At 40.0% G+C, this 23,794-nt stretch overlaps 2 protein-coding genes across 2 annotated transcripts; one reads left to right on the top strand and one right to left on the bottom strand.

The window, feature by feature from the left end:
• Nucleotides 1–278: 278 nt before the first annotated feature.
• Nucleotides 279–5,677, top strand: mrps11 (mitochondrial ribosomal protein S11). Its single transcript, XM_034679573.1, has 6 exons — nucleotides 279–555; nucleotides 689–793; nucleotides 950–1,048; nucleotides 2,712–2,841; nucleotides 4,587–4,652; nucleotides 5,504–5,677. The coding sequence occupies exons 1-6, from the start codon at nucleotides 467–469 to the stop codon at nucleotides 5,609–5,611; spliced, it is 597 nt and encodes a 198-aa protein (XP_034535464.1). The 5' UTR covers nucleotides 279–466; the 3' UTR covers nucleotides 5,612–5,677.
• A 278-nt stretch (nucleotides 5,678–5,955) lies between these two features.
• On the bottom strand, nucleotides 5,956–22,353 carry pdpr (pyruvate dehydrogenase phosphatase regulatory subunit). The gene is made up of 18 exons (XM_034679572.1): nucleotides 22,214–22,353; nucleotides 20,959–21,232; nucleotides 20,552–20,685; nucleotides 19,555–19,636; nucleotides 18,982–19,145; nucleotides 18,765–18,886; nucleotides 18,341–18,458; nucleotides 17,215–17,364; nucleotides 13,904–14,096; nucleotides 13,656–13,780; nucleotides 12,887–13,042; nucleotides 12,356–12,489; nucleotides 11,348–11,496; nucleotides 11,155–11,267; nucleotides 10,585–10,679; nucleotides 10,341–10,430; nucleotides 10,051–10,233; nucleotides 5,956–9,335 (listed from the first exon to the last, which is right to left on the bottom strand). The coding sequence occupies exons 2-18, from the start codon at nucleotides 21,219–21,221 to the stop codon at nucleotides 8,928–8,930; spliced, it is 2,679 nt and encodes an 892-aa protein (XP_034535463.1). The 5' UTR covers nucleotides 21,222–21,232; nucleotides 22,214–22,353; the 3' UTR covers nucleotides 5,956–8,927.
• Nucleotides 22,354–23,794: the final 1,441 nt, after the last annotated feature.

The raw sequence follows: 23,794 nt of genomic DNA, 5'->3' as shown, positions 1-23,794 counted from the left end.
TACGAATACTGTTCTCTGTTTATTTAAAACATGAGCCAGATGTGTTGATAACAGGGCTCAAAGTTATGTGCTAAAGATCGAAATGTCGCATTTACGAGCTTAAGTAAAGTACTTGAACGCACCAACATAGACCCATAAGTCTTTGCGGAATCAGAACGGTTCATTTGGTAAGAAATAGGGGTGTAGTATGATAGAGTCCCTTTTTTATTTAGACAAAACATATTAGAACACGTTTAAAATGTATTTAAATACTACATAGTTTAAAATTTGACATTTTTCCGAATATTTACAATCAAATGTAACATTTGTAATCATATTAGTAATGCATTAATGGCTCGAGCACCCCTTGAAGAAACAAATAGTTGTAATTGTCCTATCCAGATTTGCAGTACTGTCAATGTCACGTTTGTTGTCCTGAGTTGCTAATGTTCTGCGGGCGATTTAGTCCTTTGTGAATCCATCAGACATGTTTAAGTTAAACTGTGTGTTAGTTAGTTCTGTGAGTAATGTATGTCGACAGCTGGCTGCCTCCCTGAACGCAAACAGCAGCGCTCTGTAAGTGATTGAGGGTCACCCCTGTTAGCTAATGGCTCACTCTGCATGATGGATGATACAAACTGAACACAATGTCCAGATGACTCAAAGCTGATAATGTAAAGAGGATGTTAATTTCATTGTGTGTGTTCAGGTGTGTAAGCAGCGGGCTGAAGCGAACATTATGCAGCAGTTCTGTCAGACATCAGGAAGTTGCAGCAACAACCACAGACTCCGAGAAAACCTCCAAAAACTTCAGGTTAGACCCGACCACCGTACAAATGCACCTTTACGTGTTCTGCCTAGTGGATGATCCTACATTGTTCGAAGTGTTGCCATTTTACTCTCGTTTTGCACACCTCACTGATATATTATAATGCTAATAGAGATATTAACCTTTGTTTCATTCTTCCAGCCATTTTCCCCCCATGCCCGGTCAGGAGAGTTCACTGACATGGGCTGGGAAGAAGTTTGAAGAGTTGCCAATCATTCACATTAAAGCCACATACAACAAGTAAGTAATATGAGTAGGCAAAGTTGCATTGTATTTGTTAAAAGTATGTATTTGTGCACGATTGAGACTTGTTTTCATTAGGTTTACCTTAAAGAAAATGTCAGGATTAGATGTCAGAGGGTTGATATTGATATTGTTTATTTTATGTATCTTATTTTTCATTTAGAAAGACCATGCATATATTAATTAACAATTCTGTAAATATGCCAGAATTAGCCCAAAGGCTAGTTTACATCCGTAGTCTCTTGCCAGATGTTAAAAAGGTTCTTTAAAAAGATCAAGATTAAACAAAAACAAAAAATACAATAAAGGAAAATAAAATCAAAATAAGAAGGGAGAGGAGAAACCAAAACACACAGAAAAAAGTACAAATAGCACCAAACGATTAAAATTACTAAGGACATGATATGACCATCTTTGAGAAAGTGTCCATTGACATAAAATACATGGAGCAAGACAATCAGGAAGCAGCAATAAGGAAATGTTAAGGAAGAGACAAGCAGAGAAAACAGGACAACATTTAACAGTGCTGTACACATTTGCATCCAACATAACTCCAACTATTAATCATTAAACTAGCTGCATACAATTCAAATGAAGCAACGTATAGACTGAGCAACAGATGCATACAACGAATAGACAACACTAGTAAGAGACAGCAATTAAAAAAAAAAAAAAAAAAAAAAAGATTTGTTAATCAAATTTTTGAGGCTGGGTAAGACTAGTGGATCCTACACCAGACTAGTGACTAAAGATGTATGAAAGTATTTAAAATATGAAAACATGAATCAAAGTAATGATAGGGGGAAAAAAATGATAGGAAATCACAAGTAGGGGTACAAGTCCTCTTGAAATGAGTCCGTGAACAGACATATTATAGTTTGTAAGTGAGTTGAAAGACTTTTTATAGTCGGGACCACAGAAAAGTAGTAGACTCCTTTAGTTTAAATGGAGCAATTTGACCTGTCAGATACTTATGCAACTATCGACATAACTAAATACTGCATTTTTTCCATCAAACTATTGTTATATCATTAGTGAATATTAATCGTGTTTGCGCCACATTTTTTTCCTGGCATAACACCCAGTCCTCCTAACACCCTCATTTGCAGTCATCAAATGTGTTCATTGTAAGAGAGTTGTAAGAGTTCTCTCTGTAGCAGGATGTAAATGAGAAATTGCTCTTTGATTACTCAGCGAAGGTCCAAAGTCCTCAGCAGACAATGCATGCATGTTTTTTAACCTGCTACTTTAGAAAAGTTTGAAAGGAAGACGTGTCATATAAATGTTGTGTTTTAAAAAAGAACATTTAAATCCTGTTGTAAGAGAGCAAGTTAACTACTGTTTATCTTTTAAAGTACAGACAGACATGATTAAAGAGAAAATAGGAATAGTTTGAAAAAATATTTTTAATCTCACAAATAATTAAAAAAAAAGGCTGATATTGTAGCGTGTCCATATGTGTAGTGGGTTATTTGTAGCTCTTAATCAAAGGAAGAGCAGCAGACCCCTACAGAATATATTCCTCAGCTCCACCAGCTTTGGGGAACATATAACTTGTCCTCAGAGTGACAGTGCAATTAATATGTGTTAGTGACTGTTAAGTAGACATGCCTGTCAGTTGTGAGTCACTGACTCAGTCAACTGTCCCGTTCTGTTCCAGCACACACATCCAGCTGACAGACAGCGCAGGACAGCCTCTGGTCAGGACGTCCTGCGGCACAGAAGGATTCAAGAATATCAGGAAGTCGACGCCTGTTGCTGCTCAGACTGCGGGAATCTCTGCTGCAGTGGTGAGTTACAATAACAATAGAAAAATAGTTCCTATACAGCAGTTAACTAAACTCCAGATACAAAGAGCTTTTTAAAAATACAGGGAAGCATTTCAATAAACACAACGTGCCTGTGCTCTAATGAAAAGTATAAACGCTCAGTGAAGAAACCCTTAATACTAATATCTACACTCTAATGATAAATTACTTAACCCACTACATGGCCCCTAATGTCCCCAGATAGCCAGCACACCACCAGGGTTTTCAAGTGGACACCTCCCTTCACTGGTGTTTCCTCAAGTTAGGCTCAACACCTCAGAGAGGCTGAACAGTTAGCTCCAGTGTATCTGAGCCATCCCCTCACCTCCCACCATACACACAACTCATCATGCACAAGAAAAGAGAGGGAGCGGAGAAAGAGTCCATTAGATACCCTACGTGACTCACAGAGATCAGAGTTCTTTCTTTCTTTATGCATTTATGCATTTATGCATTTATTTATTTATTTAACCAAGTAAAAGACTCCATTGAGATTTAATACCTCTTTTTCAAGAGTGACCTGGCCAAGACGGCAGCACAAAACAGGTTTACAACACACAAAAAGCCCACAAAACAACACAAATAAAATATGGTCACAGTTTTACATGGTTACATCAGGATCAGAATCAGAATCAGAATCAGCTTTATTGGCCAAGTATGCTTGAACACACAAGGAATTTGACTCGTAAACTGTGCTCTCTTTGTACAGGCAGGAGAATAAGACCTACAAATAAAAATGAAAATATAATAAAAATAACATCAGCTGTAAATACAAAAGAACAACAAATAGGTATTACTGATATGTACAGACTAAAATAATATGATATGGTGATTACACATACATGATTACACAGTGCAATCAAAAGATCCAATTGAGCTTGTTTCTCTGAGAGTTTGTATTTCTGAGGAACACATAACTGATGGATATGGAAGGTGTAGAGTGATATACAAATTCACATCATAATTTGTATATTTGCTATCTACAGTATTTAATTCAAAGAATTAAGAATACAAAATATCACTACAAGAGACCGCTTCTTGCTTTTTCACTAAAAGAGACCGCTTCTTGCTTTTTCACTACAAGAGACCACTTCTTGCTTTTCAGTCTGTGTAACAACATGTTAAGTGTGTTGCAACAAGCGTCCCTCAACAAGGCGCTGTGACCGAGTGCAGCAGAAGGTTAGTCTCTATTTTAGTCTGATTTATACAGACTGCTGGCTCACAGGTTAACGGTCAAACTCATTCACAAGGTGAGGAAGTGTTTTCTCACCATCCTTGTGGTCTTTTACACATCCGTGGATGTGTGAGATTATTGTGAACACTAATCCGTCATGCTCAGAGCTGACCACAAAGTAATGCATCAGGTTATTCAGCTCTATGAAACGTACAGACAATAAAATAGAGCTACTACTATTGTGTTTTTTTAAATGGATTGATCCACTAATTTCTTCAATCAGCTGATGAATAGCTTCATGTAGAAAAAATGACAACAAGTGACCTCACAGAGCTCAAGCTGGGTGTCCACAAGATATCACCTTAACTGTGACATTACACTGAGAGTTTTATTAACGCCTAATTTGTTACTAAAAACATCTTTTAATCTAATTTATCAAAAGGAAGTTTTTGTTTTTTTTCTTTTTAACTGAAATAAAAAAGTTGTATAGTTGATTGGTAGATGCTCTACAGTTGCTCACACCAATCCTCTTTGCGTCTCTTCCTTGTAACAGAAAGCCACAGGAAAGGGAGTGACATTTGTCCGCGTGGTGGTCAAAGGTCTTGGTCCTGGACGTCTGGTGAGTGAAAGAAGGAATAACTTTTTTTTTTATCTCATCTCTCAACCTTTTCAGTCTCTAACCGTGCTAGTTGTTTCTCTCAGGACTGTTCCACATCTTGTTTATTGGTTACTCTTTACATGTCAGAGACCATGTGCGTATGTTTATTTTCCACCTGACGTGTCTTTAACTTGTTCATTTGTGGGTACATTTTTCAGGGCCTTTAAAGGGGTTGCATACAGACCTGTAGTTATTGAATTAAATGTTTTCCAATACGCCCCAATATGCTTTTTTTTTTAAAAAAAACAGAACATACAATATGATGCAAAGAACAAGGTTTCAGTAGATTTAAAACCCTGTTTTGTCACATATTTTGCCCATAAAAGCTTAGCCTGACTCCACTCCATTACTCTTAGTACTGACTGCTGAACTTACATTTAGAAGACTATATAATGGTGTTTAATAAGCTTTTTTCAAGTCTCATGAGTAATCTGTTATTTGTTTATTAGCATCCATACTGATCTTTAAATCATGTATTGGCTAGGCTAAGTCCACACTTGTTTACATGGTGATTTAATTGGCAAAGGTAGTCATATTTCCTTTAATAGTTATAAAGTATTAAATGGCGTATTTTGACAGTTGAATGAAATTAAAACATGCAGTTTATTTAATATTACTGACCTGCCCTGCCTTGATCTAATATTGCCAGAGCCTCTCAAACAAACCTGTCACTGCATGAAGAAATACGACCTTTATTTAATTTCACCCCTTTCATAATGAGGATCATTTAAGGCCGTTTAAGGGGCCACACACATCTTGATCTGCCCCCATTAGCTTTGTTGATGAATGAACGCATTCTCTGTGTCTTGCAGTCTGCGATCAAAGGCCTGACAATGGGCGGCCTGGAGGTTGTATCGATCACTGACAACACCCCGGTGCCACACAACGGATGCCGCCCACGCAAAGCCAGGCGGACGTGACCTCAGCAAAGCCATGAGGAACGCGTGTTGTAAAAATGCTAATAAAGTGTTGTGTTGTATAACTCACTGGCTCCGAGCTGACCTTACATAATTCATTTGTGGAAATAATTGCAGATGGTGTTTAGTAATGAGCAGAGAACAGGTGTCTCCGTCCTCCACTGCGACTGTTGACACATGAATAAACTCTCAGTCTCACTGCAGGCGCTCCGATGTTCATTAGCAGGCCGATGTTTGCAGACAGAACAGAAACAGACTGACGGCTGTGTGTGGGAGGCAGCGACTGTGTTGGAGCCTGAACACACCACCGAGCTTCAACAACACATGAAGTGAACAGACGAGGCAAGTTCAGCTTACGAACAATGTTCTCTTTATATTTGAGTTTAGAAGTACATTAGACAGCCAGAAAACAGTTTGACATGATATAAATACAGTGTAGTAAAGCTCTTCAGGAAAGGACACATTTACAGATCAGTCATGTACAAATGTTGTTAAAATGGACACATAAAATGAGAAAGACATGCACCACGTCGAGTGGAGTGTCGCATTTGAAAAGACAAGTGCGGTCCAGTGGACTGTAAGTGCTGCCCGGGGCCAAACCAACTTTTATTAAAAAAGATATTCCGAGATTTCCTAACCTTTCAAACTCTAGAAATATCTCCGGAAGTCTTTGGCCTCATACAGAAACAAAAGAAAAACAACAGGCGACCCTTATTTAGTGCAAATGCGCTGGACCTTTTTCCCTTCAGGCGTTCACTGAACAATGAAGAAGTTGGAAAAATGAAATCACAACAGCTACAAAATGCCCAACAGCTCATTTTGGACTCATCTAAAAGAGTCCAGGGACTTGCTGAGATCTGCCAGAAGTGCATTAACTCCAGGGGACACCTTTGATTACACGTCTCTGTGCACTGTTATGAAAAACAGAGGATGTTTTAAAGAGATGAGTCTGAACTCCTACGAAATGAGGCCACAGGAGTTTGTCAGAGAAAGCCAAAGCAGAGTACCGTTAATTTAAACAAACACTGAAACGATCTGAATCCAGACAAAGATACTCAGACACAAAGATTCACAATGATTCACACAGCAGGTCATTTAATTTTAACGCCTTTTTTTTCTTTTTACAAATATAGCACACAAACAGCCCTTTTAAAGCAACGTCAGACTTCCTGTCCTTGCAGGTCTCTCTTCCCTGGATGTTTTCTTGTCCTACTTTAGAGACATGCATCTTCTGACTTTCAGAACATCATGCACATTTCATGTATTTTACCTGACACTTCATCTGTTAGGGAAAATAATCAGAGGAGGATCACTGTGAGGTGTTCATGTTTCTGTTTTGTCAATACCACGGCTAACCACTGCAATATTCAAACCATAAGAGGTGTCAATATTTCTCCTCTGTCTGAGGTAAAACTGCTCTTGATGGTATCCGAAGTGAACTTGAAAGAAAGAAAGCTCATCAAAAGACGCTCGTGTTGGAACTGAACACACTCTTCAGGGACAGATATGTGATTTTACAACTTTATAAGATGTTGATCGGGACAAAGAGCTTTCTAAGTGAACAACAAAAACAACTCTTGAGCAACACTGTTAAAGATGAATAACTGATGCATACGTTGTGTAGTTAATCTCTATGTTAAGACTGTCTGTTACAGGGGTGGAAGTAGTTGTCTATTTTCTTTGCTCTTTTTTTTTTACATTCAGTTTCTTACATTCAAAACCTCTTCGTCCCAGAAAAAGGTTGGATGCATGATCAAGAGCCAGATTGGTAAAGTCAGTGGGCTCTCAGCTTGTGCCGCGTAGAGCCTTATAACAAACACACTGATGAAGTACTTCACCATTCATCTTTTATGATACGATGTTCAACTGCCGGTCCAGTCTGAACTTTGTTCCTCAAAAACAAAAACATAGATGATAAGCTGAAAGCACATTAGTTTGGACATAGCCTGAATCCCTGACTTCTGACCTTTGAAGATGGTTGCAGACTGAAGGATCAGATCACTTCACAGAAAAATGCACATGGAATAAACATCAAGCTGCTGCTGACGGATGACATTTCGATGAACATAAATATTCTGAAATGCATCTGAAATAATAAATATCAGATGCTGATGCTTCATGTGTCGGATCAACTGAAAACAGACTACAAAACATGCAGATCAGAAAATAGAGATTTTTAGCCATATAAAAATACATTACTTTATTCAAATCACCATGAAATCTGTTTTTACTCACACATAACTCTCCATCAGGCAGAACTATGACCCTCAGTATAAGATATAATGGACTCAACCTCTCATGTCTGAGATTTCCGCTTCAGTCGCAGCACTTTCACTGACTCCACTAAATCTGTGGTCACTTGACATCACCCACACATTCAGAAAACACATCCATCACAGGAAACTTAAGCATCGAAAGAGCATCAATGCTTCCAGACGAGCACAGAACATAAATAACAGGTTGGATTACATCACCGTAAATACATTACCACGAGCTTGATGCACAGCGGGAAACAGCAGGACAGTCCAAAGCTGATGAGGAAGACAAACAAAGGAATAAGAGGGTAATTTGAAGCTGTAGGAGAGCCTGCGAAGCCTTCTTAAGACGACAAGAGAAGAAGTGATGAGCAGGACGTGAACACATCAGGCTTTCTGTTTCTCTCCTCTGGCTTTTCAAAGCTGTAGACCCTTGACGTAGGAGGAGCTTTTCCTTCATTGTTAAGGATAGTTGATAGTGTTGTTGATATAAGAGAAAGTATTAAGTGTCTACACACATAGGGCAACATCTAACCACTCATAACTGTTACAGTAACATCACTGTGCACATCAGTACTGCATGACGTTTCTTTCAAACTCTTCCGGGCTCCCCAGTGACGAAACATAAAAGTGACCGCTGCATGTCAAGAGAAGATTGTCGGTCCCCTCTCAGTGGGTCAAAGTGAACAAAGTAAAACACAGAGTCCCACTCAAGAGAACTGGTGATGTTGCCTTCACAAAGGCACTTAACTTCGGACTGTCCCGGTGAACAGCCGTTTGGATTGTTTCTGAGTATGAAGCAGAGCAGGGCTGAAGAAGAACTGCAGAATTTGATATAACAGGAGGTCTGTATATTATACAGCTCAAGCTTTTGGTGCTTCTTATAATATTGCACTTTGAACGAGGGCGATGCGACATGAAAGTTAAATATGAGAGAGACTTGGAGTGATTGTGCGTACAGCCCTCAGATGAAGAGCCAGAAAAGGGGCGATAAGTTGGCACTGTGAGATAAGTGCAGGAGTGGATTTGGTTACTGAAGGAGTGTCAGAGAGTCCTCCTCTGCATCACTTCCCGTGAAGGTTGCCTAACTCCATGTCCTCCTTGCGGCGTTTTTGTTGGGTAAAAAGCGAGCTGAAGGGGTAAAGTTTGGCTTTAGCTGGGTAGCGCTGGCCGGCAATGTCCACCTCATAGTCCCCGCGGTTGATGAAATCCGGGGTGATGGGTGTGGGGAGCCCCTCTGGACCTAAAGGTGGAGACACAAAGCCGAGGCAGACGTGGCGCTCCAGAGTGTAGCTGTAGGCGCTGCTGGTGGTCGATCCTGCTAGCTGACCGTTACAGTAGATTGGTTCGCCCCACCATGGCCATAGATCCAGCTCAGTGTCGTGGTCTTCTAGAACCAGCATGACGAACCGCCGGGATACGCCGTCCTGACGCTGCTGCAGCAAGGCCTCACGACCAAGGAAATCTGTGTCCTAATGGAGGGATGATGATGGGAAAAGAGGGAGAAAAGAAACAAAGAGTTGAGAGAGGGGAAAGGGGCGACAATGGAAAGAAGGAGGAGTTCTGTTAGATGTTGTTGGTTTTGGACAAAAAACTGTCATCTACAAACACTGCACGGCTCTTGGGAGCAAACAGAAGCCATTTTTCATTTTTATGTGTTTTAATAACAAACCTTACAATAAAGATATAGATTGTGCTGATGAATAGTCATCGCAGAGCAATATGTGAAACCAATTTCACACTGAGAGCCATTCATTAATACTGTGCTGACATTATTGCTGTGCACAGCAGAATGAGCAGGATGGTAGACTTCACCGCTGCTGTAAAGTGCCACCTGTTGTGCCTGCAGGTGCAGCTGGGAGACAACTTTCCCTCTAAATCATAGCAAAGACTGTGACATACATGTTTCAGGGTTTCACAAAGCAGATGGCACAGTAGCTCTTATTGTTCTGATCATTGTGTGTAGCTGAAATAGAAAGAATTACAGCTTATTAATATTCAATATCAGCCTGGAATCTCTTTTGTACTCAAATAACCCTGATAGAAAGACAGAAAGTGATGCTGACTAAAACCACCCTGCAGATTAAATCCTTTTTTTAATCCCAAAACAGAAGTGCAGTATTCAGGATACACACTGCCTGATATTATAGAGTTTAATAAGGTCAAACAGTAGATCTGTGAACACACCTTGTCAAATTTAACCCTGAACTCTCGTCCACACTCCAGCGGGGTGGTGAAGGCATCAAGGTCTTGACCCCAGAAGGCAAAGAATTTCTCGATACGCAGGCTGCGCAGTGCGTAGTAGCCAGCGTTACGAATCCCGTACTTCTGACCCACTGACATCACCTCATTGTAGACGTGCAGAGCGTACTGTGGAGGGAAGGGAACACTGATGTTAGACCAGATGTGCTGAGCAGTATGTGAAGCTTCCTGAAAGCTCATCATACTGAGATACACATTGTTTAAAAATATCTCACCTCTATGGGTATGTAGAGCATGAAGCCTGGTTCACCTGTGTGAGTCATGCTCATCACTCGGATCCCGTTTGCATAACCTACACTCATCTCCTGTAGGTGCACAAACACACACAGTCAGTCACTGCAGCCACAGATGAAACTCTAAGTACTGCTGTTGCAACACTTATTATCAGCACTCTACATCAGCTATCACAACTATCATCATTCTAACACTGCTAATGTTGATGAATCCTTGTTTCCTTACCTTACAGAACATGGAGGGAAAGTGGTCAGGAGTCATTGCAACATATGACAGCTCAGCCAGAACATCCATAGCCCGAGGTCCAATCAGATTCAGAGCTGTGGGTCAACCATCAGTTACTAACATTTTAGAGAGACCTTATAACTAATAAGGTAGAATTACATTCAGTTAGCAGCAACTGAGCAATGGCATATCAGTTTCAGCATGGACCATTAAACTGATGTGATGCATCAGGATCTATTAGGAACAACCTGCTGGGCTTTCAAAGGTAGATACAGAGTACAAATGAACTAACTGAGCTTTAAGACCTCAGTTAGTGTTTTCTCTTGTATATAGAAACAGAATGATGGTCTGATGTTGTTCATATTTCACAGTTAAGGTAATTACATTCCAAACATGCAGATTCAATTTGGCATCTGTAATTAACCACCATCCTAGTCTCTGTGGGATCAGATTTCATCAATGCAAAACCTGAAATCAGGCCAATCACATTACTGTGGGGACACTGCTGCTTTGCTTCCAGTCGCTTGCATTATGTGTCCACTAGATGGCGCCATGGTGCACCAAACTCACCAGTGTACTTCCAGCTGACGTCCTCCAAGTGGAGGTGTGGGTCATTGGGCATGTGTTTCTTCATCCAGGACCAACAGTGGACCTGCTGGTCTGTCGGTGAGATGACGAAGAAGCTGGAGAGGGGAACAATCGTGTAAATGATCCTAAGTGGTAAACTGCATGTCCTCTGTAATGCTGCTCAGGTGTTACAAACCTGTTCTTGCTCAGGCGGACCACACTGCAGTCATTCTCATAGCCACCCCTCTCATTCAGCATGCCGGTGTGGACGATGTGTCCGACAGGGACATCCAAGTCGTTGGCACACAGATTCTGCAGCAGTTCCAGGGCCTGGTCCTGTCCTGACTGAGACATCAGGACAGAAACAACATGAGCATAATGATATCACTTTAACACAGTAAGTGCATTAAAAATTGAAGGAAGTTCCACTACTTAAAATAGTCAAAATATATTCATAGTGCATCTGTGGCTACAAGTTCTTAATTCATTGTGTAGGCTTCTGTTTCTTAAATGCTATGTCCTGCAGTAAATGAAGAAAATACTGATGGGAGACACCACTGACTCAGAGTGTGATCACTGACTGTATATAGAATGGACAATGTGCCTTCATTTACTGACTAATGGCCCTTTTCCACCGGCCCGTCTTAGCCCTGCTCTACTCGACTTGACTCGACTCTACTCGGTTTGTGTTGCGTTTCCACGGGCGCGGTACCTCGTGTCAGATACCAGTTTTTCGTACCTGCTCTGCTCTGGTTCCAAGTGAGCTGAGCCAATACTAAATGGTGACGTCTACGGACTGTCGGCCACTGATTGGTCAGAGAATGTCGTTACCGAAGAGTCGTGAGCGCGACCCCCAATACAAGAATCAAACCCTCCATTTTTAAAAAAACTACATCAGTATTTTGTTGCTCTCTTTTGCTTTCCTCTCTAACTCAGCCTGCGACAAAAAAGAAAAAGCCACAGACTGAGCAGCAAGTACACTATTGCCTCCATGTCCTCCATTGTTTGTGATTGTTGTGTCGCATTCAAAATGACATGAACGCAGTTTCGCGCAGCTGTGTTTATGATGACCCCGCCCACCATGAGTCGGTCCTCGGTCTGGTGGAAAATAAAACCAAACCGAGTAGAGTCGAGTCGAGTAGAGCTGAGTCTGAGAAGGGCCATAATATACAGTTTATGGCTGTTCCCAAGGAACAAAACTTACAGTCAGTTCAAACTTAGTGAAGGAGGACATGTCGATAACACAGACGGCCTCTTTGCAGCATTTCACTTCTGCTCCAACAATGTCGAACCAGTCAGGCTTGTAGAAGGTCTTACTCTGGTCCAGAGACAGCAGATCTAAACACACACACAACCAGACAGAGAAAATATTGGGTCAAGTAGCAACAAGAATAAACAAACAAACTGCAATACTCTCACTATCTAACTTAAAACACAAAATCTAAATTATTAATCTGCTTTTATCTTTTTTTTTGTTTTTTTTAGTTTTTCTTGTCCATCATAAAATTACAGCTACATCAGTAAAATCACATTTTTCAGGATTTCATTAGAATAAAAAACATTCATAATAAATACATCACAGAAAAGGCAGTTCACTGATTTTATGATTTCACCATTTCTCAGTCTAGTGGCATCAGGCAGGCTGGCTTTCACTGACTACACTTGAAAACTGATCTCACTGAATTTCTATTCTTCAGGTTTACTGAAGACTTCAAAATAAAGAGAATGACTATACCTTTCCCTGGAGGAACAAAGTATTTTGGCCTTTCAAAGCCATGTTTCTCCATCCAGCGAGCGCCCTGTGTGTCCAGGCGGTCATACAGCGGGCTGGTCCGCAGCTGACGGCCAGTCTGGAAGTCCCAGCGAGGAACCTTCAGCTCGTACAGCAAAGCTGGACCAAAACCAGACAGACCGATCTCATCAGAGCAGACACATGACTTTATAGGGATACTACCTCTAAGGTGTTGAACATGTGACTTAGTAGTTTTGTAATTATGCTGGTGAAGGAGCAACCATGTACATGAATATATAAATAAACAATAATAAACAAATAATAAAGTATAGAGAGGTGTTTTTGCACTAAAAACATAGGAAGACAAACACCTGTTCTTCTAAACTACACTTCTTATATCTCATTTTAAATTCAGCGGAGATATATGACATCATGTGATTTAGATGTTGAATTTAAACAAAAGATCAAACAGGAAAACTATCTACATATGAAAACTAAAAGTTTAGATAGGTTATCTGTAATTTTGGAGTGAAAAACACCAGGATCCCTGAGGTCATGGGGAGATATGAAGGAGCTTACAACCAGATGATGTGTAATGATGAAAAGAACCTTCCAGAATATAATATCCATCTATGTTTATTGAATTTTGCAGATAAGCCAGCAGTGCATTTTGTTTTTCAGTATGGGCAATAGGAAAGGAACAAAACTGTAAATATAGGCATATAACATTTCTACATGTACATGTGAACTGTGGGAGGTGTTTACAACTCACGCATGACTTCCATTACTCTGTGTCGCAGGAAGGTCCGGCTGCTCTGCAGGTTGCCAAAGCGTTTGATGTCCAGAGGCCAGACGTTGGCGGTGGGATAACCATATGTCATCCATTCTGCCAGATACCTAACACCAGATCACACAGTAAGCCAACGACATGAAACGTGTGCTGAACACAATCTGAGCACTAAAATTAACAGACTGAGGCTGAATCATTTCCTAAGTAAATAAACCATTGCCAACGCTTACTTGCCAGCTCCTCCGGCAAAGGCCAGGCCAGAGGAGTTCATCCCTGCCAGCACGTAGTAGCCAGAGACCCCTGGCGTCTCCCCCATCAGGCAGCGCATGTCGGGGGTGAAGGACTCCGGACAGTTGACCAGCTGGAGGATCTCAGCTGACTCAAGACCAGGCATCCTCCTTAGCAAGGCACTGAGCATCGGCTCTGGAGAAAGAACACATCGGCTTATTGTACTGCATCTTAAAAAGGTGTCCTATCAATATAATGCATTTTCACACTAATCATGCTTTCATGTAAATAACATGAAGAAAGTGACCTATGATCAAAATAACCGTTGGCTTAAAGCTTTATTAGCTGAATAGCTAGTCAGTGTTTTTTTTCCCTTTCAAATAACACTATTAGCAATTTCTAAAGCACATTACATTACATGTAAACTCAATGTGCTTTACATAAGGGTAAAAACATTAAAAATCCACAAATGCCAGTTTCTTACAGTCGTGAATAACATACAGAAATCAAGTCTACACCTAACATACATAAGGCACAGCACATAGCAATCAAACATAAAACCATGAGGAAGATAAAAACCTAGAAAAGCAAGTAACCAGCCACATCAGTCATCATATCCACAAATTCACAAAGTGGCTATTCATACACTTTGGAAAATGAATAGGTTTTAGAGTTTAATTCTAAAAGTAGCTACAGTTGTGATGGACCTAGGCCGGCAGACAATTTGTTCCACAGAGAAGAACCACATCCACAAAAAGCCTCTTCACCAAACCTTGATCTGATTCTGGGTACTGTTAAAAGACTTCTACCTGATGACTTGAGGGGCCAGATCAGGTTGTACCCAGCGAGCAGGTCAGAAGTGTACTGGGGAGCTGAACCACTGAGCGCTTCATTGACTAATAAAAGGATTTTAAATGTGATTCTGTATTGAACTGGGAGCTGGTGAAGTGTTTTGATTACCAGAGTGATGTATTCAGCTCTGGCTGCTGCGTTCTGAATTAGTTGGAGCCGTCCTGCAGATAGTTTGGATATTCCTGCATATAGGGCGTTGCAGTAATCAATTTAAAGCACTTTGTAACAATTTGTAACATCTGTTTTCATAAGTGCTCTATAAATAAACTTCACTATTATTTTCATTATTATTATCAAACCTGGTTGAAATGATATCCTGAATTCCAAAATACATCAAGATTTCTAATGTGCTCACTGTATTTCAAAGACATTGATTTCAGGCAATGATGCATCTCTCTCTGATTTGGGGCTGACTGAGTATTTCAGCTTTGTCTGAGTTTAGTTTTAAATAAATCTGACTACTTCCAACATAATGTAGACCGTTACTTGTATTTCTGCCGATGGTTCATTGCCTTTAAAACTCTAAAAACTTGAATGAAAAAGAAAACCCTCTGATTTTTGCTCAGATGGTTTTTGCTCACCCACTACTTGACCCACATCTTCAACTGCTATGAGAGAGATCCTTAAGCTAAACCTCTTGCGTTAATCCTTTATGTTGTGCCATAAACAGTCCAGCAGGTTCTCCAACATGAACGCTCATCGAGTGGCAACCTCTCTGAATACGGCATTACAGTGTTACCCCTAGAAAATGTGAGATGTGATGAGGTATTTGCTTTTAATCACTTCCTGAAACCACAAGATCTTAAACAGTTATTTGTCTTTGAACATCAACTGTGACTAAAAGGGCGACCTGTTTTAAAGCACCTTTATTCCTGCTCTCAAGCACTACAATAACAGTCTAAAAACAGGTGCTCTAAAGATATACGGTATATTCATAAGATGCATATTTTTCAAGTACTACATTAAGACTACAATAAGCAAATGTAAGTGATTAAGTTTTTTATAATAAGACATGCAGAACAACTGCAGACAGTTCAGCGTGAACCTCTCCTGCCTTGCTTCAACTCAGGTCCTGCTGCTGATTTACTGCTGTCCTCAAAACTACTGTGAGGCTGCTTGAGAACTATCATATTACCAACACAAGGCCAAGGCTAAACGACAGGTGTGTGTGGGTGTGTATGTGCGAGCATGTGTAAGGAGAAGTGTACTTTGACGGACATACATTACAGCAAGTTGGAACAACAGCATAAAATAAACATTTCAATGCCTACCTACCAGGCTTTTAACAGGTTTAACTCAAAAATCGATCAATAGATTACAATTGGTAAGAAATTCAGCAGTAAGACTTTTAACTAAAACCAAGAAGAGAGAGCACATTATTCCTGTTTTAATGACCCTACACTGGCTGCCCATTGCTTTTAGAATAGATTTTAAGGTTTTACTTATCACTTTTCAAGCAGTTCATGGCCTGGCCCTTGAATATATCTGTCATTTGCTGTCACCCTACCAGCCAGGGCGCAGCCTCAGATCCTCAGGCAGGAACCTCCTTAAAGTTCCCGTCACAAAGTTGAAATCTAAGGGTGACCGAGCGTTTGCTGTGCAGGCTCCACGACTGTGGAACAACCTGCCTGAGGATCTCAGGCAAGCTGCATCAGTATCTTCTTTTAAATCACAGCTGAAAACATATTTTTATCCAAAGGCCTTCTTGTAATATTGTTTTATCCACAATGTTACATTTATTCTTAATCTACTTTTATTCACTCATTTTTTTATTTGTTTTACTGATTTTAATTTTTTTGTTGTTTTAATGGCTTTTAGTTGTTTCTCTTTTACTCTTTTCTCAGCTGTTCCTCTTAAATTGTCTTGCCAGCCCATTTACCACTCCCCCCCATGCTTTCTCCAATCAAGGAAAGATACTTCATGCAAAAATAGCACTTGACTTGACAACAGGACAGCAGCCTTAAAAACAAATATATCACATATACCTGAAAGACGTCTGGTGTCTTTGTTGGCGGGTCTACCCAAAACTCCTGATAACCAGGCTTAAAGAAAGCAGGTTTCAAAACTCTGCAAATTCTGTAACATCTCCACTATACTTGATGAAACAAAACTCCTGCAAATGAGTTACATAAACAAACACTGATACCCAAAACAAGCCGCTCTGCGTGTCTGTACTGCATAATTAACAAGCTGTGCAGATTAACCAATTTGCTCACCTCGTCCACAGCATTTTTTCTCCATGTGCCTTGCCTGAGTAAATGTTATTCAGTCCATGCAAAATATTCTAATTAATCAAACATGAATTGATCACAATTTATTTGTCTCCTATTTAATGTGGCAGCAAAGAGGCTATTCCTTTTGACGTCTAATTAACTGTGCTTTTATTATTCAGATTATATTGATGTTATTGTGCCCAAAAGCATATTTCTTGGTTATCTTCCGCCCTCCCACCCTACTTTACCAAAGTGGTCCCAGTCCTCCTGCATGTTCTGAATCTCCAGCTGGTTTCGGCCTTCAGTGAAGATGGGTTTGGGGTTCTTCTCAAAGCCCCCTGACAGAAGCCCTCCCTGCCATGGCCGTGCGTATATCCTGCCGTCCATATCAATCAACACTGGAGACAATACACAGGCTCAATTAGATCACCTTCTCTTCTGGGATTGTCTGCAGAAATCTGTAACTTACTGGAGCAGTGGCTGACACATATTTTCATTTGACATTGAGAAATGTTGCATCTTTTTATGTTCAGGGTACATAATCAATCAAAACAAAGGGTCCAGGCTTACTAATTTCACTTTAAGAGAGACATTAAACCAAATAATACCTAAATGACACACCGTCCATTCTCTCAACATTGATTTAACACTTTCCTTCTTCTGTTAGGATTGCCATATGAGCCCTTGTAGTTATGATGAAGCTACGCATCAATAGTTTAAATAAGTACATGGAGCTTTAATGGCACACAGCCACAGAGCAGACTCCACAGGTTCACTGTTCGACTATGGGACAGAACAGTAGAAGCTTGTTGCAGTTGAGTACTGTGCAATGTGTTACTAAGTATTAGAGGTGTGAAAAAATATCAATACAGCAATATATCGCAATACTTTGACCTCCGATATAATATCGATATTTCAACTCTTAATATCAATTTGTTGTAAAAATAAATATTCATATTATAGCCAAGTTAGAACTAAAATATGACTTCAGTATTCAAAAACAATAAAGTGGAAAAGTTGTTTTCAATCAAATAGTTTTGACTTAATTTGTCCTTTCAATTTGAGTAATATGGTGTCATTTACATAGACACCATCTCTATTTTTTCTTAGTTTACTGTGTAGAATATCGCAATATATCACAATATTGTGATATCGTGATATATCGTGATACTATCGTATGGTGACCCGAGTATCGTGATGCGTATGGTATTGTGAGGTTCTTGCCAATACTCACCCCTACTAAGTATGAAGGTTTTCCCTACTATAGCCATCATATTTAGCAATCATTATGTTGTAATTATTTGGGAATTTGATTCTATATACCACTAAGCCTCCAGCAGAAAAGGTAAATATTCAGAGTGTTGGATGTGAGACCTGGCATTGCGGGTGCAGGTGTCTCCTGGAGAGGTTTGGTGAGGAGGTAGAAGTGTTCACATCCATGAAGAGGAACCGACACCTTCGTCTCACTAGCCTGGCCCAGCTCATACGCCCACTGAAGGATAGAGAGACAGAACAGATATATCACACATCTGCAGCTCTTACAACAGGTATGCTAACACCTACCAAATAAGACTGGTTGTTAATGCCGGGGACATGAACTAGGGAATAATTACCACCTTAGCTGACACTCTATATCATGGAATCTGGCTCCCTTTGTTAAATCATACAGTGTTTATCTATTAGAATAATAATAATAGGATATAAAGAATTAATTCCCAAATGCTTCCAAAGATTTCACTCAATAAATCCTCACACTGGGACTGGTTGGGCCTTCCCACAATCACAACCTGAGATTTACCTGTCCAGCACAGTTGACAAAATATTCACACTCAATGGAGCCACGGTCAGTCTCCACCGCTGTCACTTGACCCTTCTCTACCAGAACCTGCTGGACACTGGTTCGATCCAGGATCTGGACCCCTGGAACGTATGAAAGACAAGGAGTTAGAAGACATGTTGTTCTGATGGTCCGCTGACTTTCCATCAAAGTGAAGTTGAGAGTGAGAGTCTCTTACCATGTCCAGCAGCAGCCACAGCCAGGGCGTGGTTGACATCGGGTGGAGACACCACAGCATCTTCAGGGAGGTGGAGCGCCCCCACTAGGTCATGAATGTTTACAAGAGGGTGGAGTTTTGCCACTTCTTTAGGTTTAATGATATTACAACTGATCCCCATCACCCTAAGAATCAAGCAAAAAAGACGAGAACTTTTTATAATCGCTGAAGTAATACTTAAGTCTTAAAAAGACCTGGCATATGAAACCAGCTTAGAAGCTTCTGCATGCCTGAACGAGTTAAAGATGTGGGTGCAGGACAGCAGCATTTACAATATCCTGACAGGTATTATGTCATTGTTTGATGGGCGGAGATGAAGAAGAGGCAGAAACAAGAGGCTGAAGAAGCTGAGTACAGATGGGAGTTTTTACTCCACCAGCAATTAAATTCTTGTCATAAAAAAACATGCATTACCATGCCAACATAAAGCCCTATGAGTGTCAGAGTGTCTTAATGTCTTAATCTATATCCAATGCAGTAGATGCTTCCAAATGTATGGCTACTTAACAGCAGCATGGCATGCTGGGATCTCACCTCAGTCGCGATGCCAGGCGTTTCAAAGAGATAAAGCGATCCTGGTTTTGGGCCAGACAGAGAGAACCTGTCTTAATATACCCTTGAACACAAAAAGAAACACAGGAAACTTAATATTAGTCCAATAGGCAGGTTTTGAACAACTCAAGGCTATAACTCACTCACAGAGAAAAGTGATAACAGATTTAAAAGTTGTAGGGGAATTTATTTTCTAGCTTTTAAAAGGTCAAAACACATTAAAGGGATAGTGTGTTTTTGTTGTTATTTTAAGTGAGGTTGTATTACATAAGTACACAGAGAGAGAGAGTAATTCAAACATAACTGGCCGCATATAAAATGTTAATGTTTGAAGTGTTTGCTGTATGTTTTTGTTGATTATTACTGTTCTGTTTTTTTGTCCTTAACTCTGTAAAGCACGTTGAATTGCTCTTTGTATCAATGGTGCTTTATAAATAAACTTGCCTTGCCTTGTATGTAGTATTAGTAATACCCAACCCAACTTGGTCGAGGCAGATGGCTGTCTAACACTAGTCTGGTTCTGCTCGAGGTTCTGCCTGTTAAAAGGAAGTTTTTCCTCGCTAAACACTGCGAGGTGCAATGCTCATGGTGGATTAAGATGAGATGAGACTGAGTCTTATCCTGTCTTGAAGTTGGGTCTCTGTTAATAATTTGACATAGAGTGGTCTGGACCTCCTATGTTTGTAAAAGTGTCTTGAGATAACATTTGTTGGGATTTGGCGCTATACAAATAAAGATTGATTGAGATTGATTGATTCAAAAAACCTGAAACATCCTTTCAAGTATTTAAACTAAGCATATCAAAGTGCAAGCAACACAAACATTTATATTACTGTGAAATTGAATGGCAATAAAACAGATTCACAAAAGCCTGAATGAAACGTTTATGGCCATTTGATTTACTGCAGCAGCAATAATATCCATCACGAATAGGCCTCTGTCTACATGAACGAAAACCAAACCTATCAAAGTGGCTGACCTGTTTTGACTCCAGTCTCCTCCTCCAGCTGTTGATAAAGATTATTGGAGTAGCTTGCCATTTGACACTCAATGGAAATAGGCTTTGCCACGCTGACTATGCCAGCACACAGCCTTGTTGTCCCAGCGCCAAGTCTGGAGACAGAAGGGGAGGACAGGTAGTACAGTATTAGCAGAACAAAATACAATCAACACCAGTTTTAACTCATCCTCTTCTGACTCATAAGGTAAAAACTGTCTTAGTTTGTGTGTGTCCCTCCAAAGGACTGTTGAGGGTCAGGGTTGAGTACTAGAGGGATACAACATGTTGCTCAAGTCCAGTCAACACTTAACAATTCATTGAAGCCCCTTACTGCATATAATACATCAGATCTACCCACCTATTGCATCACAGTAATGCTATCTTACCTGCCCTGCTCCAGCAGCACTATGTCAGTCCATCCCAGTTTGGCTAGGTGGTAGGCCACTGATGTTCCCACAATGCCTCCTCCACAGATCACCACCCGGGCCTGGCTGGGTAGGGGGAGCGGGTGAGAGTCTCCACTGACGGTCATGCAGTGCGGGGAGGTCCAGAAGCCCCTGCTAGCCGATCTATACCCCGTCTGGGGAAGCAGCAGCCGGGGGAGCAGGACAGGGGACAGAGCCCTGGAGCTCCGCACACAGCTGCACATAGCTGTGCTTTCTGCAAACACAAACAAACACACTGACTCACAAACTGGTCATGTATCCAGGGTTTCAGGGTTACTAAAAGGTAGGCTACGATGCAAAGTTCACTATCTGATTCAAACTATTAAATAAAGACATGGAGCCATTCTCCTCTTTAGTACCAAGAAAGCATTATCTATGCAAGCCCTCAGATATCTGCACTTGCTTTGAGCTCATAATCTGTGAACCAGGTCAATAGACCTAAGGATTTCTTAATCTGAAAGCTCTTCTTAAACGGGTCTTGAGATCATTTATTTACTGTGACCTTCCAATAAATCAAATAACTTACATTTTAATAATTGGATTGAATCCACATATATTCATTTTTTAATTAATCTTATATTTTAATGTTCTATAGTTTAATTTAACATTTGTTTGAAAGATTTTAAGGTTATTGATGCTTTGTTTTGAACTATGTAAAGCACTCAGAATGGCTCTGTGTATGAATGCTGCTTCATAAATAAAGGGTGCCTCGTCTTTAAAAGGAGTAGTTTTACACTGAAAATGCTGTCTTTTCAGATAGAGTAGCGCGTTGACATTGAACACAGTCAATGTTTAACACTTTGCAAAGATAAACAGGCCTAAAGGCAGCAAGGTCTACAGATGTCACCTTTATATTATAACCTTGGTTTAATAGTTATTTCAGCTGTAACATCGCTACAGTTCACCCTTTGGTAGCATAGCTAGCTTGAGTGCGTGTGAGTACGTTTGTCCCTTTAACAGTGTTGTGGCACTTTACTTTAATAATACAGAGCCTTAGCTGACCTTTACATTCCTGAAGTTTCATAAATGTTTCCTGACATTTTGTCCTTTTTTTAGCCTCTGAGGTTAAAGTTAGCCGGAGTTATCCTAGCCTCTGTAGCTCAGGCTATGGAAAAGCTAGCTAATGTTGATCATTTCTAAACGTCAAACTTTCTCAGACACTTTTTTTAGTTGTTCACATCGGTATTAAACTCACCAGATCAGCCAAGACCAGACGTGATAAGTTAAAGACAGCAGTGAACACCGGTTACTGAGTGAAATGACAGTAAGTCTTGTTTGGGTGCAGCAGTCTGTGCAGCGTCAAACTAATGACAACAACCAGCACTTCCGGTCCACACTTTCAAAATAAGACGTGCTTTTTTAAAGACTGTTATACTTAGTTATATTTAAGTTAGGCAGAGGTGTCAAGTAACAAAGTACAAATACTTCGTGACCTTACTCAAGTAGACATTTTGGGTATCTATATTTACTGGAGTAATTATTTTTCAGCCAACTTTTTCTTACATTTTAAATAACCTTGTTACTCCTATTTCATTCTTGTCAACATTCAAAAAAACACATTTATGTACATTTACATTCCAATAAAAGCTAATGTTTGACTTTTTGCACCATTACAATACTTATAGGTAACTAGTCATCATATCTTCCACTCCATGAAACACGTTAATGCTCAGTAGTACACATGGTTCTTAAATGTGTTTGCATTGTGCTAAAATGCTTTCATTTTCAATGGACATAAATGCAGCTGAAACAGGTGCAACATAAATATTTCAACATTAACATATTAAAATAACATTATAGTCATTATGGCCTTTAGAGACGTGTTTTTTGGGGGAGATGGGGTAGTGCACTACAGGCCCCTGTAGCGCAGCCTAAGCTTTTGTCCTTAATGGCATTTTTTTCCCTTTGCATTAGGCTACTTTTACTTTTATACTTTAAGTAGTTTTGAAACCAGTACTTTTACACTTTTACTTGAGTAAAAACCTTGAGTTGATACTTTAACTTCTACAGAAGTCTTTTTAAACCCTAGTATCTATACTTCTACCTGAGTAATGAATGTGAATACTTTTGACACCTCTGAAGTTAGGGCAACGTCAAAGTGGTCCAAGATCATATTGTATTATTAAATGGGGTATGTTTAAATAATACAATACTGCTTTTCCCTATTTATAGTCAGTCATTATTGCGTTCAATGTGATGATAACGCTGAAATCTCATGTAAACACCTAACATGCATGTGGACCTTGAATAATACATAAAAATACATTTCATTAATCACAAAAAAATGTAGCAGTCTTTGCTTTTTGGTTCACTAATAATTATCAGAAACATTCTTAAAGCTGCTGTTGGTAGTCACAGAGTAAACATCTGTTCAGAGAGAGGGACTTCGAAGGTCAACACTATCCCTCCTAACCAGATTTCCTCTTAGCCCCCAAACACAGATCGGCGCGTGCAGTCATGAGGGTGCCGGGCTCATAACCAATCAGAGGACGTAATAGGGGCCACCCCTCAACCAATCAGGACAGAGGATTGGAGATTAGTTCTGATTGGTCTGTCATAACGGGACGAGGGGAATAATAACATTGCTTGATACCAAGGCATTGGAAAACACAGAGATTTCACAAATGACTCCACTTACCGATGAGTACAGATGGGCATTATGACCCTTTCTCCAAACCAAGCAGAAAAAAAGTAACGTTTTTTACACCATTCCTACCAACAGCAGCTTTAATGTTTTATAAAATGTGTATCTTGTTTAAATTTGAATTATATGTGT

Source organism: Notolabrus celidotus, chromosome 3 (assembly GCF_009762535.1).
Source record: "Notolabrus celidotus isolate fNotCel1 chromosome 3, fNotCel1.pri, whole genome shotgun sequence".
In the NCBI taxonomy this organism is placed as follows: Eukaryota; Metazoa; Chordata; class Actinopteri; order Labriformes; family Labridae; genus Notolabrus; species Notolabrus celidotus.
Note: the sequence above shows the minus strand (reverse complement) of the source record. Positions and strands in the feature narration are given on the sequence as shown.

Excerpts from the sequence above, each read along its gene's own strand:
- pdpr (XM_034679572.1), bottom strand. The coding sequence starts at position 21,221 with ATGTGCAGCTGTGTGCGGAGCTCCAGGGCTCTGTCCCCTGTCCTGCTC. Across the intron at positions 18,459-18,764 it reads TTGTCAACTGTGCTGGACAG|TGGGCGTATGAGCTGGGCCA; the intron begins GTAAATCTCAGG and ends TCTATCCTTCAG. Across the intron at positions 17,365-18,340 it reads ACCTGCACCCGCAATGCCAG|TGTTGATTGATATGGACGGC; the intron begins GTCTCACATCCA and ends TATTGTCTCCAG.
- mrps11 (XM_034679573.1), top strand. The coding sequence starts at position 467 with ATGTTTAAGTTAAACTGTGTGTTAGTTAGTTCTGTGAGTAATGTATGT. Across the intron at positions 794-949 it reads AAAACCTCCAAAAACTTCAG|CCATTTTCCCCCCATGCCCG; the intron begins GTTAGACCCGAC and ends TCATTCTTCCAG. Across the intron at positions 1,049-2,711 it reads ATTAAAGCCACATACAACAA|CACACACATCCAGCTGACAG; the intron begins GTAAGTAATATG and ends GTTCTGTTCCAG.